Here is a 17,230-nt window from a genome sequence, read left to right as displayed (position 1 = left end):
ATTTTCTGTCATCATTTTCAGTAAACCAAAGCTATTTTTATCTTCTATGTGTGCAACAATACAGGTAGCAGCTGTTGAACAGCTTGAAGAGAGCAAAACTAAGATTGAAGGTCTGCTAGACTGGATCTCCAACATTGGGAAAGAGAAAGAAATGGGTGGAGTACAGAAGGACCAGATGGTTAAACAGAATGGAAACATGCCTGAGTACACATCAACGGAGAGAATAATTGGAGATGAAGATGATCCTAATGGAAATGCATTAGATACTACAGATAACACAAGTCTACGTAGTGGCGAAAAGCAAGACGGTAAAGACCTGGACCTGGACCAGCAGTTTAACAAAGTTCAAGTAAGTACTTGAGTATATACATTGGTGCTTGAAAAGTTTGCGAACCCTTTAGAATATTTCTGCAAAAAAATGACTCAAAACATTGCTTCACATTCTTACACAACATTTTAATTGGGGAAAGGTTCAGACTTTGAACCATCAAATTTGTTCCTGTGGTCTTTGTCTTGTTGCATGACCCACTTTGTCTTGAGATTCAGTACATGTGCAGATGTCCTGACACCATGTTTTACTGATTGGATAACTTTCTCATTCTGGAATGTAGTGTTTTCCTTTCTCTAAACATAACTCTTGTCATTTAAATCATAAAGTTCTATTTTAGTCTCATCTGTCCACAAAACATTTCTCTAATAGCCTAAAAAGATTTTAGCAAACTGCAGACAGCAGCAATGTTCTTTTTAGTGAGCAGTGGCTTTCTCCTTGAAACCCACCCATGGTTATTGAGTGCTCTCCTAATGGTGATGATGAACATGAACATTAGCCATGGTGAGAAAATCCTTTAGTTGCTTAAAAGTTACTTTGGGTAATCCTAGAGCCTGGGTCGTCAACTGGCAGACCGAATGCGGTCTGCGAGATCAGGGCTCGCAAAATCGCTAGCCCGACGTCCCGGGGCTATTGTATTTTCCAGTCGGGCTACCAAAATGTTTGACCGGCCTGCCCGACGGGCTATCCTAAAGTAGAGGGCTCCTGCAGGTCCTTGAACTCCTCAATTTAGTTGTATCAAATTTAAGGCCATAAAAAGTTTTAAATATGTTAAATAGTATAAGAAAATTCTTAATTATAATTTAGGAGGTCTTACATTTGGGGACGGAAAGACGAGAATCACGATAGGGCTGGACGTTTCAAAGTCAAAACACAGCACGGATGTCTTTATATACAGTAAATGTATCTAAAGTGAACCGACTGTCCTCAGAAACGTGTAATAGGCATTTTCATTTTTATGCTGATAAAACAAAGTTAAAGCTGCTTTGTGTACAGCTGTTGTAGTGAGAAATCGAGTCCGCCCCGGAATCAGGTCTCCTTTAGGATCCCGGCGGTAATGCCTGATCAAAAATGTTTTATATTTTTATAAAAAACAACATAGATATAATACATCTATTACAATTATGTAATTATACTATAAAAAAGTAATTTAATAACGTATCAATTTGTAATTAACCACAATAATTTCTTTATGGAAAAAACGTATTTAAATGGTATAACGTCTGATAAATAATGCTCGAGTAAATCAATTTTTAAGTGGTTTTAATTGTCAATGTATATTCAGAAAACGATAATAATTCACTATTAGTGTAAAACGCTGTTCTATTATGTTTTAAAAACGTAATTCTACTATGCAATTTAAAACACATTTATGGTCATTATAACGCATTTCTAATTATATAAAATATAACGTGATTTTGCAGGAATTGTAATCAGGCACTAAAAATAATACCCATTAGTAGTCAATTGAACCAATAAGATCACTCTGGGTCCTAATGGAGACCCGATTCCGGGTGGGGACTGGATTTCTCATGACACCGTTACTAGGGAAACCGTAGTATTTCAGCGCTCCTAAAGCGCCCCCTCGTGACAGAGAATTAATTTTTATTTCCACATATTTTTCAGCTGTTTCTATGGTCATGATTGCAATTATCGACCTATGTTTTTATGCAGCAAACACATAAGCTGTGTCTCATTTAGAAGGATGTGCCCTCTGAAGGTCGCATTCGAAGGCTGCATACGTCATCGAGGCTGTCTCATTTCAGAAAAGCAAGTAGGACACTTCGAATGCGACCTCCGAATGCGACCTTCTTTCACAGGAATTCGAAGGATGCATGAGGTGTATCCTTTGCTACTACAGATAACCCACAATTATTTGCGTCGCCGTAAACAACTGTCGTTAATTTGAAAAATGTCGGCACCGGCAGATGTACACACAAGCGAAGATGTGGTGTTTATCATTTAAATCGGTAAAAACGGATAAACTTTGTTCTTAATATCCTCCTATTTTTTTCTCTAACAGATATGCTGCAGCTCTTCAAGCATTGAATAAAATAAAACAAGTAAAAACTTTTTTTTTCTCTCAAATTACTTTCCGAATTTAAAAATAATTTTCCTTCATTTGTGAGTGTGCAACGATGCTCTAAATTTGTTGGCATAGCAACGTGATAAATCCTGTTTCCTTTTCCACTTGTCCTTTTTTTTCACCCGTCCTACGAAGGCTGTCTCGTTTTTGTTCTAAGTTAAGGACACTTCGTATACACGTCCTACAAAGGATGCAACCTCCAGAGGATTCGACCTCCGGAGGGCGCAGCCTTCTATATGAGACACTGCTATAGAGTTGTAAATGTGAAGGAAGTTAATGTGCCTTCTAAAATACTAAACAATTAAGACAGTAATATTTATGCTTTAAATAAATATAATAAATGATATACTCGATTTATAAATTGCCTTAAATTGATATTTAAAAATTCTGCAGATATACCAAATAGTGAAATAACATTCCTTCCCTGATATTTGTTTATATTTGTGTATTGAAAACATTTTTGATTAAGTATAGAGTCCTATCTGATTTTCTATATTTAAAAAAAAAAAGGTTTTTATTTGGGCTAGTTAAATTAATTTTCGGGCTACCAAAACCTGAAGAGTACCTGCCCGAAGGGCTACTAGAGATTTTGAAATTTTGCGAGCCCTGGAGATGCGTCCTTGTGGATCGTGAAGGCTTTTGACATAATGAAATAAAAAAAAAAAATACCAAATGCTAATTTCTAATAAATAAAATTTATGTCAAGTACATCAGGGTCTGCGTTTGGGTGCAGCCTTCCCTGCAGTGATGAGAGCAGAGATTGGCGCAGACAGATGTAGCTTTCAGTGAATGAAAAGCAATGGCATTATGTTGGGGTTACGTCGCAATATTTTAAAGATATGTTTTTTCTATATACTTTCTTTTTATAACAATTTATGTTTTAAACCATGAAGGTGAGCCAATGGATATCACACAAGCAGCGTGAAAACGTCTCAGGTTACGTATGTAACCCTGGTTCCCTGAGGGAACGAGACACTGCGTCCTGAGACACTTTGGGGAACGGCATTGGCGGGCCGCACTCTGAGCCAACGTCCAATGAGAAACGGGAGTGACGTCACAGGCGCGGTGACGTCATCGACCAGGAAGTATAAAAGCACGTGCGTTTGAAGCTGGCGTCAGCTCATAGGAATGAAGCGAACGCAGCAGGGATGCGGGAATTATGGTCCGAGACGCAGTGTCTCGTTCCCTCAGGGAACCAGGGTTACATACGTAACCTGAGACGTTCCCTTCCGGGAACTCTACACTGCGTCCTGAGACACTTTGGGGAACGAGGTATCAACGCCCCCATAATTTCCGAGCCCTGCCTAGTGTCTGCTAGGACAAGGGTGGAAAAAGGTAGTGTCTGGTAACAAACCTCAGCCTGGGGAACTTGCCAGAGCATGGGTGGTAATACATCTCTGACTGTGGAGCCCACCAGATCAGAGGGAAGAGAGTACCTCGGCCCTCGAGCCCACGAGGTCATATCGTCCTTCGTCTGGTCTCACAAGACCGAGAAGGGAAAGTGTCTAGAATACTCACCTGATGAGACACTGTGGTAACTCCGCCTGGTGATCTTGCCAGGACGCGAGTGGTAATACATCTCTGTCTGTGATCCAACACCAGACAAGAGGGATAATGAGCCTCGGCCCTCAGGCACTCGAGGAGAAATGGTGGTCCTTTGTCTGCGTTACAGCCAGAACAAGAGGGACGCAAGGAGTGCCTGGTGACCTTGCCAGGGCACTGGAATTCATCTCTGTCTGTGATCCACCACCAGACAAGAGGGATACCTGAGCCTCGGCCCTCGGGCACACGAGGATAGTGTTCTCGACCGCTGCCTGTCCTGAGACCAGCGCAGGGGGAGAAATGCTCCTCGGCCCTCAGGCACTCGAGGAGGAATGGCGGTCCTTTGTCTGCGTTACAGCCAGTACAAGAGGGACGCAAGAAGTGCCTGGTGATCTTGCCAGGGCACTGGAATTCATCTCTGTCTGTGATCAGCCACCAGACAAGAGGGATAAATGAACCTCGGCCCTCAGGCACACGAGGAGAAATAGTGGTCCTTTGTCTGCATTACAGCCAGTACAAGAGGGACTCGAGAAGTGTCTGGTAAAGCTTGCCAGGACACTGGAATTCATCTCTGTCTGTGATCAGTCACCAGACAACAGGGATAAATAAACCTCGGCCCCCAGGCACACGAGGAGAGATAGTGGTCCTTTGTCTGCATTACAGCCAGTACAAGAGGGACACAAGAAGTGCCTGGTGATCTTGCCAGGGCACTGGAATTCATCTCTGTCTGTGATCAGCCACCAGACAAGAGGGATAAATAGACCTCGGCCCTCAGGTACACGAGGATAGGGGTCTCAACCGCTGCCTGTCATATGACCAGCGCAGGGGGAGAAGTGCTATTCGGCCCTCAGGCACACGAGGAGAAGTGGTAGTCCATTGTCTGCGTTACAGCCAGTACAAGAGGGACATAAGGAGTGCCTGGTGATCTTGCCAGGGCACTGGAATTCATCTCTGTCTGTGATCAACCATCAGACACGAGGAATACAGGCCTCGGCCCTCGGGCACACGAGGCAGGATAACACACCACTTGCCTGGGAGGTGCCAGACCAAGATGGTGGGGATACATCTCCTGTCTGGGGACCTGCCAGACCAGGAGGAACAATTATTGAGGAGAATCATACGCCTTTGTCTGGGGAAATTGCCAGAACGAAAGGGGTAGAATCTCTTTTCCTTGTTAGAAGGAAAGTGCCTTTTGACCTCTTGAGCCTAGCCTTTTTGCTAGGGCTGAAAGATGACTGAGCCCGGAGTGGCTCTGAGGTCTAGTTCGTAGAATCTGACGAACGTTAGAGGTGAGGACCAACCCGCCGCACTGCAGATGTCCTGGATCGGGACACCTGCCATCAGAGCTTTGGAGGCTGCAACGCCTCGAGTTGAGTGAGCCTTGACTCCCATCGGGGATGGGAGACCAGAGGACTCGTATGCAGTAGAGATGGCATCAACGATCCACTTACTGATAGTAGGCTTGGAAGCCGGGCACCCCCTCTTAGGGGGGCCGTAACGGACAAACAATTGCTCTGATTTACGCCACAGGGCAGCTCTGTGGACATAAGTGTCTAGTGCTCTTACTGGACACATCAAGTTATACTTCCTCTGGTCGTGCTCCACGAATGGAGGAGGATAAAACGCTAGCAGCGTTATTGGCTGTGGTGTTACTGAGGGGACCTTGGGTGTGTACCCAGCTCTTGGGTAGAGGAATGCTTTGGCCAACCCTGGGGCAAAGTCAATATAAGAAGGGGCCACTGAAAGGGCCTGCAGGTCCCCAACTCTCTTAAGAGATGTTAGCGCCAACAGCAGTGCTGTTTTTAGGGTAAGCATCCGATCGGAGGCCTCCTCCAGAGGCTCGAAGGGAGGTTTACACAGCGCCTCCAACACCACAGCTAAGTCCCATGTAGGGACTCTCGGTCTTGCACGAGGCCTCAGCCTGAGTGCACCGCGGAGGAAACGTGAGACCAGGGGGTTTTTGCCCACTGAAAGGCCGCCCTGAAGGGCGTGGTGAGCCGATATAGCCGCCACGTACACCTTCAAGGTGGAGTGAGCTAACCCAGTGGACAAACGAGTTTGCAGGAACTCCAGCACTGTACCAACCGGGCAGTGGACTGGGTCTAGATGGCGTTCATGACACCATGACGCAAACAGGTTCCACTTTAGGCCATAAAGTTTCCTCGTAGAGGGAGCTCTGGATTGAAGGATGGTCTCAACAACCTCAGTTGAGAGACCAGCTTCTATGAGTTGTGCCCCCTCAGGGGCCACACCCATAACTTCCACTTCTCTGGGTGGGGGTGGCAGATTGCGCCCCCAGCCTGAGAAAGAAGGTCCCTCCTGACAGGAATCTCCCATGGAGAGCCGTCGAGGAGGGCGATTATATCCGAGAACCATACTCGGGCCGGCCAGTACGGGGCTACTAGCAGCAGCTGTACTCCGTACCGGCGTACTCTTTCCAGAACTCCCGGGAGCAGAGCGATCGGGGGAAAAGCGTACAGACGAAGCCTCGGCCACGTCTGTACCATGGCATCCAGTCCGAGAGGAGCTGGAGGAACTAGAGAGTACCAAAGGGGACATTGCGATGTCTCCTGAGTCGCAAAGAGGTCCACTTGGGCTTGACCAAAGACTCTCCATATCTGCTTCACCACCTCGGGGTGAAGCATCCATTCCCCGGGCCTCGGCCCCTGCCTCGACAGGACGTCTGCTCCCACATTGAGACGTCCAGGAATGTGAACTGCTCTCAATGAGAGAAGCTTCCCTTGTGACCACAAGATGATCTGGTACGCCAGCTTGTATAGGGGGCGTGAACGCAGACCTCCCTGGTGGTTTATGTAGTAGACCACCGCAGTGTTGTCTGTGCGGACCAGCACGTGACGGTTTCTTATGCGGATGCCCTGGAGTCGCAGTGGAGCCAGAGCAGCATCCACACACTTCGTGAAAGTTCGGGGTGAGAGCGCTAGGCCGAACAGAAGAACTCTGTATTGGTAAGCTTTGCCCCTGAAAGCGAACCTGAGAAACTTCCGGTGTTGAGGAAGGATGGAGACGTGAAAGTACGCGTCTTTCAGATCTATCGTGACAAACCAGTCCTCGGACCTGATTTGAGACACGACCTGACTGACAGTCAACATTTTGAACTTCAGTTTTCTGACTGAGAGGTTTAGCTGTCTGAGATCTAAAAAGGGCCGCAGGCCCCCATCCTTCTTGGGAACAATGAAGTACCGGCTGTAGAACCCGGATTCTCTGTGTTGAGGAGGGACCACCTCGATGGCCTCCTTCCTCAAGAGAGTGTTCACTTCCTGTTCCAGTACCAGAGCCTGCTCGGGGCTTACAAGAGTAGGAAATACCCCGCTGAAAGGTGGCGGCTTGGCGCCGAATTGAATGGAATAGCCTTTCTCTACAGTACGCAGGACCCACGTAGAAATATTTGGCAGTAGCTTCCACGCTGCCAGAAAATCTACTAAGGGAACCAGCCTCTCGAGATTTTCTCGGATTTATTAGAGGAGCTAACTCGGTGACCTGTAACAGCGAACTGGCAGGATGCACCTGAGGTAAGCACTCTAAAAACCCCCATGGGGGTGGCGAACTCTCTGGTTCCGCTACGTCTCCGGGCGGAGAGACCGGAGAATGATGTTCGCGGGAGACTGCCGCGCCCTGTAACACTGGCAGGGTTAGCTGACGAATTTCCTGAGGGCCCTGAGGAGAGGTGGCCACCGCAAAAGGCGGTGGGGCACCTGACTCCTCGAGAGGGGCTGCCCTCATTGGCCCTGTGATACCGCCATCAGGGCCATTTAGCCGAGGACCTCTTAGACTAAAGCACGACCCTAGGATCGGGCTTAGTCTTTGAAGCCCCCAGTCAGGAGTGTTGCCAATCCCGCCCTCTAGGTCTCACCGGAGGGAAACGGGCTGCAATGCTCCTAATATGAGCCTCTTATGTGAGGAGCTGGTACACGGCTGGGGTTTTTATGCTCCCGTCCAGCAACCCCGACACGTGTGCATTTTGCCCATCAAGCCATTTTAGGCGGCCTGGAAAGCAAAGACGGAACTTTTAAGGATGATGCCAGGCTGGGTGACAGATAGCTGACTAGCGTCTGTTCAACCCGCGGCATCATCTTTTCTTTCTAGTTTTTCCCCTGATCTAGACAGCTCAGTGTGCAGATCGGGGAAGAACAGAAAGTTCCGCTTTGGAAGTGCTAACTTAGCTACTGCATTAGTCAGCACGTCCAACATCAGGGGGGGCGGTTGAATACTTTTGACCACGTTCTCCACATCAACCTCCTCGGAGGAAGATAGGGGAAGTGTTGAAAACTCTTTCTGGATGGAAGTAACCGCATGCGGGCTTCCTTATCCAGTAGGAGATTTACCGATCCACCAGATAGGGAAGGAGATAGGGGATCACCCGTCTCACTACCTCTAGTAGATCTAGCTGCGATCCCCACGAGTGCAGCTGCCGCTCCGCCTCGACGGAAGCGGGGCCAGACCCGCAGGGAACGCTAACGAAAGCCCCCTCCTCAAAGAGGGCTTTCCGGGAACGGAGCAACCGCAGCGGCATTCGCTCGCACTGCAGGCAGCCAGCCCCCTCAAGGGCTGACCTAGCGTGCTCCGCTCCCAAGCAGACCGCACATAGATCGTGTGTATCCCCACCAACAATGAAACGTTGGCAGGGAGGGACACACTTTCTATGTGGCCGCTGAACCGCCTTTCTTCTTTCGTTCTTAAAAGAACGTTTTCCCCCAGGCATACTGCTCAAATAAAAGTAGTGCAAACTGGCACTGAAAAACAGCAGTATGGGACAGATAGACAATAGACATAGAGCGCTCTCGCTGAATGACAAAAGCTGACGCCAGCTTCAAACGCACGTGCTTTTATACTTCCTGGTCGATGACGTCACCGCGCCTGTGACGTCACTCCTGTTTCTCATTGGACGTTGGACTATGACTCAGAGTGCGGCCCGCCAATGGCGTTCCCCAAAGTGTCTCAGGACGCAGTGTAGAGTTCCCGGAAGGGAACTGCGCAATATGTGAAAGTGAAAGTAAAAACTGACAGCGCTTTTAGCATCTGATGTGCACATTCTATCTATTGAATAAATCTGAAATAAATATCATTTCATAGTCAGCTGCTGCGCTGCTTTGTGTACTGCCATTCTGAAAGCGCCTCCTGCTGGAAGAGAATGATCTGCTATTTTCAATCAGCCCATACCAAAAAGACCAATGCGAAAATCAATCCATGGTTTTAAGCAGCAAACACGTAGAGTTGTAAATGTGAACTGACGAATAACCGACAAGATAAAGTGTTATAAAAATGTAAACAATTCTGTCAGTAAAATATATATATGTTATTTAATTAATATAATACTTGATTGATAATAATTATTTAAATTAATATAAGAATTGATACTTTTGACTCTTGAAGGCTGAAATGTAAAGTTTATCATTTAAGAAATCTTTTTGTTTTGTGAAGCCTGCATCTGAATTGTAAATCATGCTTTTTACAGTCATTTGTTTATTTCTTAATTTATTTTTTGTGTAGGTCTTAATAAAGGTCTTTAAAAGTCTAGTATTTAAGCTTAAAGGTTGTATCAGCGATTTCTAGCCTAAAACATAAAGTGTCAATTTCAGCTGACCTTTCTTCACGATCTGCTCGCTGCCTGCTCCATAAATTGTCTGTGAAAAAACCGCGTCTCTCTGGTCAGCCTAGGGTCCAAGATATGCCAAAAAACAATCGGCGCTATCAACTATTCCACAGATAATCAAACAGTGTTCCAACCAATCAGCGTCAGGGGTTTGGTGTTGTGGACTTTCCTACTGGTGCAGGGATGTGAGGGAGGCGGAGCGAAAGTCCACAACACCAAACCCCTGACACTGATTGGTTGGAACACTGTTTGTTTATCTGTGGAAAGGTTGGTAGTGCCGATTGTTTTTTTGGCATATCTCGGACCCTAGGCTGACCAGAGAGACGCGTTTTTTTCACAGACAATTTATGGGGCAGGCAGCGAGCGGATCGTGATGAAAGGTCAGCTGAAATTGACACTTTATGTTTCAGGCTAGAAATCACTGATACAACCTTTAAATATTCTGCAGATACCCTGGTCTCGCAAAAAAATAAATGTGACCCTGGACCACAAAACCAGTCATAAGGTTAAATTTTACAAAACTAAGATATATACAGCATATTAAAGCTCAATAAATAAGCTTTCTATTGATATATAGTTTGTCATGATAGGACAATATTTGGCCGAGATACATCTATTTGAAAATCTGGAATCTAAGGGTGCAAAAAATCTAAATACTGAGAAAATCACCTTTAAAGTTGTCCAAATGAAATTCTTAACAATGCATATTACTAATCAAAAATTACATTTTGATAGGTTTACAGTAGGAATTTTACAAAAAATCTTAATGTAACATGATCTTTACTTAATTTCCTAATGATTTTTGACATAAAAGAAAAATCAATAATTTTGACCCATACAATGTATTTTTGGCTACAAATATACCCCAGCGACTTAAGACTGGTTTTGTGGTCCAGGGTCACAAATAGTTTTTATATATATTTGTCCGGACCTCGGCTGGTGAGGAGGGTTCATTACTGGACCTCAAGCCGTTTTAGTTGAAGACCCCTGTCCCTGTTCACAGATATATAATATAAAATTGGATCATTTTCCTGAATAAATAAATGATGATTATAATATGTTGGTCACATTTGTTTGATTAGGTTGTCTAACTTTCAGAAGAGTCAGTTGTTGATTGGGTGTGAAAAGTATTGAAATATCTGAAGGGGTCACAAACTTTCAAGCACCGCTGTAATAAAATAAAAAACACTTCACTAAAGAGAATGATTTAAAAATTTTAAACAATGACTAAGCTCTCGATTCTTCATCACTACAGGCCCACCACCAGGAGATCTTGTCCCAACAACAGGATTTGATCATCGCCACACAATCAGCACAGGCGTTACTCGACAAACAGGCTCAGGTCCTGTCACCCGCTGAAAAAGACAAGTTACAGAGGGACATTAAAGAGCTGAAGGGTCGCTACGAGGCCTCTCTCACGCAGGCCGAGCAGCAGATGAAGCAGGTGCAGACTGTTCAAGAGGAGCTTCAGAAGTTCAAGGGGGACTGTGAGGAGTTCGAGACGTGGCTACAGCAGGCCAACGGGCAAATGGAGGAGCTCGGGGTGCCTGCTTCCGGTCTGGACACTCTGCGTAATAATCTACAGAGACAGAAGAGTTTCTCTGAAGATGTCATCTCTCATAAAGGAGATCTGCGCTTTATAACCATCTCAGGCCAGAAGGTGCTGGATGCAGCAAAGTCCTGTGAGCGTAGTGAATCTGGTGGAGCTGATGGCCTGCCGCTGGTTGATATGTCTGGGACTTGTGCTGCGGTTAAAGAAAGGCTGGACTCTGCCAGCAGTAGCTACAAAGCCTTGCATTCACAGGTAATTTAGCTTTATTTGCTCTTTATGTAGAATAGAGTGGGGGAACTGTGACGTCGCTTTGTTGGCAAAAACCCAGATGCGAGTTAGCATTTTAGCACTTCCGGTTCTATTGTCTCAAATTATTATTTTTTTTTTTAAAGGGATCTTGGTTAAATCCTTTAAATAAGTTCTGTGGTTAACACAAGCTCAAGATATTTTTAGGTTTTATTGTACGACATTAAACACACCAGTTACACCCCACTTGTGATTTTTTTAAACTGCTATGTTTTTTTTTAAAGACGGTTGCTAACAAGTTGCTAAATAGGACTAATAATTGTAGATAACCAAACTAAGTTAGTTCCCCGTATTTTATATTATCATTCGACAGTGTTTTTTTTTTTTTTTTTTGCTTTGCTCTGAAATGCAACCAATAGTTTTGTATGGAAGATTCTCATTTTCTTACTGATGTAACCAGGTGAGACTCTGGGTTCATACAATGAGGCTTTACGTGGTCGTGGTGAAACTTTACTGATGCATAGTGCTTGAAGACACGTTAAAATTAAATGTTTACGGCCACATGAAGCTGTTAGAAAGCTGAAAGATTGAGGGTTTTCTAGAAGCAAGGATAAAATTACACTGACAAAATGGTAGCTGAAACGTGGTACTTTATTCACTAAAATAAATGTAATCTTACCATAATCAAAAGCTTGCTCACTCTGCTGTCATTTAATAATTTCATGCACTTGATTTTTATTGAATACTACGTGGAGACTCGTTTTTAATTAAAATATCCATATTAATCAAGGATTCATTGACTTTTAATGGACCTAATTTCGAAATGTACAGAAATAGGTGCTTTCATGTTTTATTTATGATTATTTCATTTATTCACTCCTTACTGTTTATTAATATTGTTTCATTTCAGTTTTATTTTGGCTCTAGTTTTGGATTTATTCCAGTTTTATATGAAAAGATTCATGTAACATGGAATAAAATTCATCCATAGAGTAAATCCGTCATACTGAACATGATTCTAAAAATAAGTTTGAAAAGGTTGTCGGAAGGATGGTGGTGGTCAGAGCCACTGAGAAAGAGAGTTGCGACACGCTTTGATCTCGCCGCCACGCGGTCACGTGGTTCATGGAGCGCTCAATAGTTCCAAACAACTCCGCGCTGTCAATGTGTTTGAATGGGTTGAAGTAGGATAGATGTTTCTCAATGGCTCTGGTGGTGGTGACGTTGAAGGTGAACGTCCGATGTAGTTAGATTATAGCCTAAGTTTAGCTTTTTAGTTCTGCTGTTTGTATTTAGGCTTTGAAATTCATACATGTTATATTATTTTGTGAGGATTACCTTGATGGACAAATGTGTAAGTTTCATGAACTATGGTTGAACACAGAGCTTTTTTTTTTTTTTTTGCGATAATCCAAAAGCCTTTTTTTGGTCGAGGGAACCAGTGCGTACTAGCTGCCGATCGGCCTACAAAGTGACGTCACTCCAAAAAGATAGAAATAAAAATTTCAATTTTGCTTTAAAAAAATAAGCCTATTTCTAGGAAGATTATAATTGAATTCTTGAAAAACCAAAAGGTTTTGAATCTATTTTGCTAGATGGGAAATAAAGCACTTTATGATTACAACCAGTAGATGGCAGCATTTGCCTCTAAATTTCAGCAAACATTCAAACCATATTCAGCAGGTCTGATATGACTATTAAATCCTTCAGTCTTTTAAATAAATAATAACAAAAAAACATACTTCTGATGCGTTTTAGTGTAATCAGCTTGGAAACAACCTGAAAGATGTGGTGGACAAGTACAAGAAGTATGAAGATGCCAGTGGTGCTCTGGTGAAGTGGCTGAATGTTTCTGAGGAAGAGTCCAGACGACAGCAGTCAGAGGCCATTGCTGGAGATCCACAAACCCTACAGAGACAGCTGGAGGAGACCAAGGCATGAGCATTATCATTATATTCAGTTCACAAAATTAGGACACAATTATAATGTATGTGTTGGGCAATGTATGTGTCCAAACAGCAGAGATCTTTGTGTGTTCTATGTTCATTTCCTGGTTAAAATTGACCAAATGGCAAACAATCTATACAGTGTAAACATTGTTATTGTCTCATTTGAACAATCGCTTTTCTGGAATTTTAATATTATGTGATTATTTATAACAATGCCACTACATCCAACTGAAAATCATGACAGCATAAAAAGAGTTCAGGATATCATTATAGTCTAGTGGCATCCCATATGCAGTCATTTCACTCTCTTTTAAACAAACAAAAACTTAGTTTTCTCAAAGACAAAAATGTGCATACAAACTAAAAAGAATATTTATTATGAATACCAAACAATGCCTAATTAATATATTTTTTTTTAAAACTGGAAAATCAATATAATATTATATTTAATATAATATTTTTGCTATTTAATTTTACCATTAACAAAGTCTGAACTAGCTATGAAAGTATTATTTTCACTTAAGATACAACTAAAAACATTTTGGTAGTCAGTGTTTAATTTACTTTACTTGGTATAAACAAAGGCAGCTTTGAAAAACCTAAATGTTTATTGTGACTTTTTTTTATATAGAGAATGTTATTTGTTTTCAGAAAAACTGAACGTTCCAATATAAGATGCATTTTAAATAAATGACACAGTCGTTCCACTTTTTAAGTCTATTTATAGCCCTTGCAACATGCCACAACACACATAACTTACAGTAGCTCAGATTTAATTTGCTTGTGGCGTATTATAGCTTGTTGTTCTTGCAAGAGTGGATACAGAAGCAGACAATGCTAATCACACCTAAATAGATTACTTCTTCCTTGATGCGCTCAGACCAGATTCATCTGAGCAGCCGTGAGATTAGATACACACACAGAAAATGTATTCATGCTGCATTACTGTTCTCTAGGGATGTTTATTACAACTGTTTTCTGACCTTGTTTGTATGTCCTTATGCTAAACAGCTCACTATGGCCTATTGAGATTGATAGAGATCACACACCATTGATATTGTGCTTTTAACATAATCAGTCTATTGACTGCAGTCCTAGTAGTGGATTGTAATAAGTATTGGTCTGTTGCAGAATCTTCAAGGGCAAACAACATCTCGTCAGGCTGCGGTAGAGACACTGAGAAAAACAGCTGATGCCTTGATCAACGCAGAGGGAGACCTCCTGTCCAATCCAGAGGAGATTCAGGAGACAGTGGGTGAGTCAAATACAATCTCACAAAAACATGCCTGGGTCACATCTCACATCAAACAAAAAATAAGAGAAGTAATGGAAAAAATTAAAGATCAAATAGAGGCGCGCACTAATGCAGCAAACGTGGCCAGTGTGGAAGCATTTAAAACTGTCAGAGAAATAAGGAAAAATAATTACAAGCACCGACAGCGAGAGACTGTTTAGTATCGCATCGCATGTCTTCCATGACAAGAGAAAGGGTGGTTGTTGCTGGTTACTGTATGATGACTGAAATCCCCAAATGGCCTTAAACCATTAGTAAATAAACTACAGAACGTTATGTTGTCTAATGCATGCACAAATTGTATGTATTCTGACAGGGCAAAGTCCAAAGCTGCGCTGTTTGTGATGAGAATCATTTAATAAATCTGTTGCTGTCAGCAAAAAGTAGTACTGAGGTCTTCTTGTGGGTTTCCACCAAAATAAAAGTTGACGTTCATAAATGTCAGCACTGTAAATTTTACTGTTGTTCTGTAAAATCAAATCAAAAAGTAAGCCAAAATAATTATAATAATCATTACAACAGCTCTATTAATACATTTATTGTAACATTCTCCATTTATTTGTACATTAAAAAACACATGCCTGATTCAAGAAAGGAGTCTTAAAAATGGCCAAAGAATATTATTAATTAATAATAACTTATTAATTTTAAGTTAAATTGTACTTTGTTGGTAGGCTATAATGTCTACTGGAATGTTAAAAGTGTTCAGTGTTAAGTAAATATTTTTAAATTGTTGTTTTGTAATAGTTAGGTTTTTTTTTTAAAGCAAGACAAAACTGTAAAAAGCACCTTTTGGCTATTTAATTTTTGCAATAGTGAAAAAAATGGCAAAATACATGGGGGAAAACCACGAAAAACCGTGTTCGGTAATCAGTGTTTAATTTTGTTTGGCTTTGGCTTCGGATTATCATCCCTAATCATGAGTATTTCACATTCTCCCCACCTCCCCAGCAAAAAAAAAATAAAATAAAAAAATCATTGCTGCAATGTATTTTTATTTGTTGTTGAATTTCAGTTTTATTTAATATAGCTCAATGTATTCAATTTGGTTAAATTAATAAAATAATATAATATAGACAGTACAATAATTAGTAAAATTAGTGAATGAAGCATTTATATAGCTGTGATCAGTGTTTTCTATTTATAAAGGGATTTATAAAAGATTTTTGGGAAGCAAATCGTTTATTAATAAGCTTTTGTTTGTAGATGACATTGTAGAGAGATACGACAACCTGTCGAAGTCAGTGAGCGACCGCAATGAGAAGCTGCAGGTGACTCTGACACGCTCCCTGAGTGTGCAGGACGGCCTGGATGAGATGATGTCCTGGATGAAGAAGGTGGAAGACAGTGTGAAGGAGACGCCAAAAGTGCCACTGGACTCCAACTCCATTGCAGATGCACTTAGCAAGGAGGCAGTATGTGACCTTTGGCCTGTCATCCAAAGATTCTATGGATATTACAAATTTGTAACCACATAGCATTGAAGTAGTCTTAAAGTTCTTCTTCTACATTGATACAATAGAAGTGAATTGGATTGTGCATTACTGACAAAATTGTGAAAATACCATCTCATGTTGTTCCAAACCTGTTTGCATTTCATTGTTCTGTGGAACATAAAAGATTTGGTAACCAAACAGTTTTGGATCCCATTCACTTCCATTGTATCAATGTAAAGAAAAGACTACTTGAATTTAAAATTGGCCAGTGCCAGTCATAGATAGTGTCTGGGACACTATAGTATTATTTATATTGTTCCATTTGGTGCTGTACTTACAGACTTCACCTTTAAATGGGTCCTATTATGCTCTTTTACAAAGTCTTTATTTTGTTTTGGGGGTGCACTAGAACATGCTCTCATGCTTGGTGGTTCGAAAAAAGCACAATTTTTCACATAATTTACATTGTTACAATAGCTGTCTCCCCAGCCTGGCACAAATGGCTTGATTAGTTGCGGGTTTGATGAATGTCCGCTTTCCGAAAAATGAAATGTGTTGTGATTGGTTAGTAGTCCCACCGTGTTGCAATTGGCAAACGGCTTAGATAGGGTTACCACTTTTAATACCCAAAAATAAGGGACGCATTCGGGGGGGGGGGGGGGGTTCATATGAGTTGTGCATATAATATGGGACGTCCTGAATAAGAACTGATCATTGTTTTTTTCTACTTTTTAGAAATGGGGTCTATATATCCCGTTAAAATGTAATAACGTCCCATATCTCAAAAATGCTGCAGTAAAAAGGTTTCATATGAGTTTTGCATATAATATGGGCCGTCCTGAATAAGAACTGATCATTGTTTTTTTTTCTACTTATTAGACTCTAAAGTCTAATAATGTCCCATTTCTCAGAAAAGAACCGTCAAGTACACCAATAAATAAAACGGATATTAAAGCAGAAATGTAAATAAATAAGTAAGTAAAAATTCACGAGCATTTTGTAGTATTATCTCTCAGTCCTGGGCGTCTAAATGAAAAGCGCTCTGCAAGCGCGTTCTCTCTGTGTTGTTTCTGAAACTACCGTAATCACTAATATGCGCGCACACTTAAAATCAATCGCGGCTGGCTTGACCGTGTTTTTCTGAACCGCGGCTGGCTTTACCGCAGTGATTATTTGCATGAGACGC

At 42.2% G+C, this 17,230-nt stretch overlaps 1 protein-coding gene across 1 annotated transcript in view; it reads left to right on the top strand.

Annotated features, from left to right (window-relative positions):
- The window catches only part of dst (dystonin), a 229,974-nt gene that overhangs the window by 141,585 nt on the left and 71,159 nt on the right, over positions 1-17,230 (top strand). Inside the window, exons 42-46 of the mRNA XM_073834681.1 lie at positions 65-349; positions 10,823-11,371; positions 13,124-13,300; positions 14,446-14,569; positions 15,815-16,023. Of these exons, the coding sequence (XP_073690782.1) occupies positions 65-349; positions 10,823-11,371; positions 13,124-13,300; positions 14,446-14,569; positions 15,815-16,023 (1,344 nt within the window). The remainder of the gene's footprint in view (positions 1-64; positions 350-10,822; positions 11,372-13,123; positions 13,301-14,445; positions 14,570-15,814; positions 16,024-17,230) is intronic.

Source organism: Garra rufa, chromosome 2, assembly GCF_049309525.1.
Source record: "Garra rufa chromosome 2, GarRuf1.0, whole genome shotgun sequence".
Taxonomy (NCBI): Eukaryota; Metazoa; Chordata; class Actinopteri; order Cypriniformes; family Cyprinidae; genus Garra; species Garra rufa.
The sequence above is the reverse complement of the archived record's forward strand: the minus strand, read 5'-3'. Positions and strand labels throughout refer to the sequence as shown.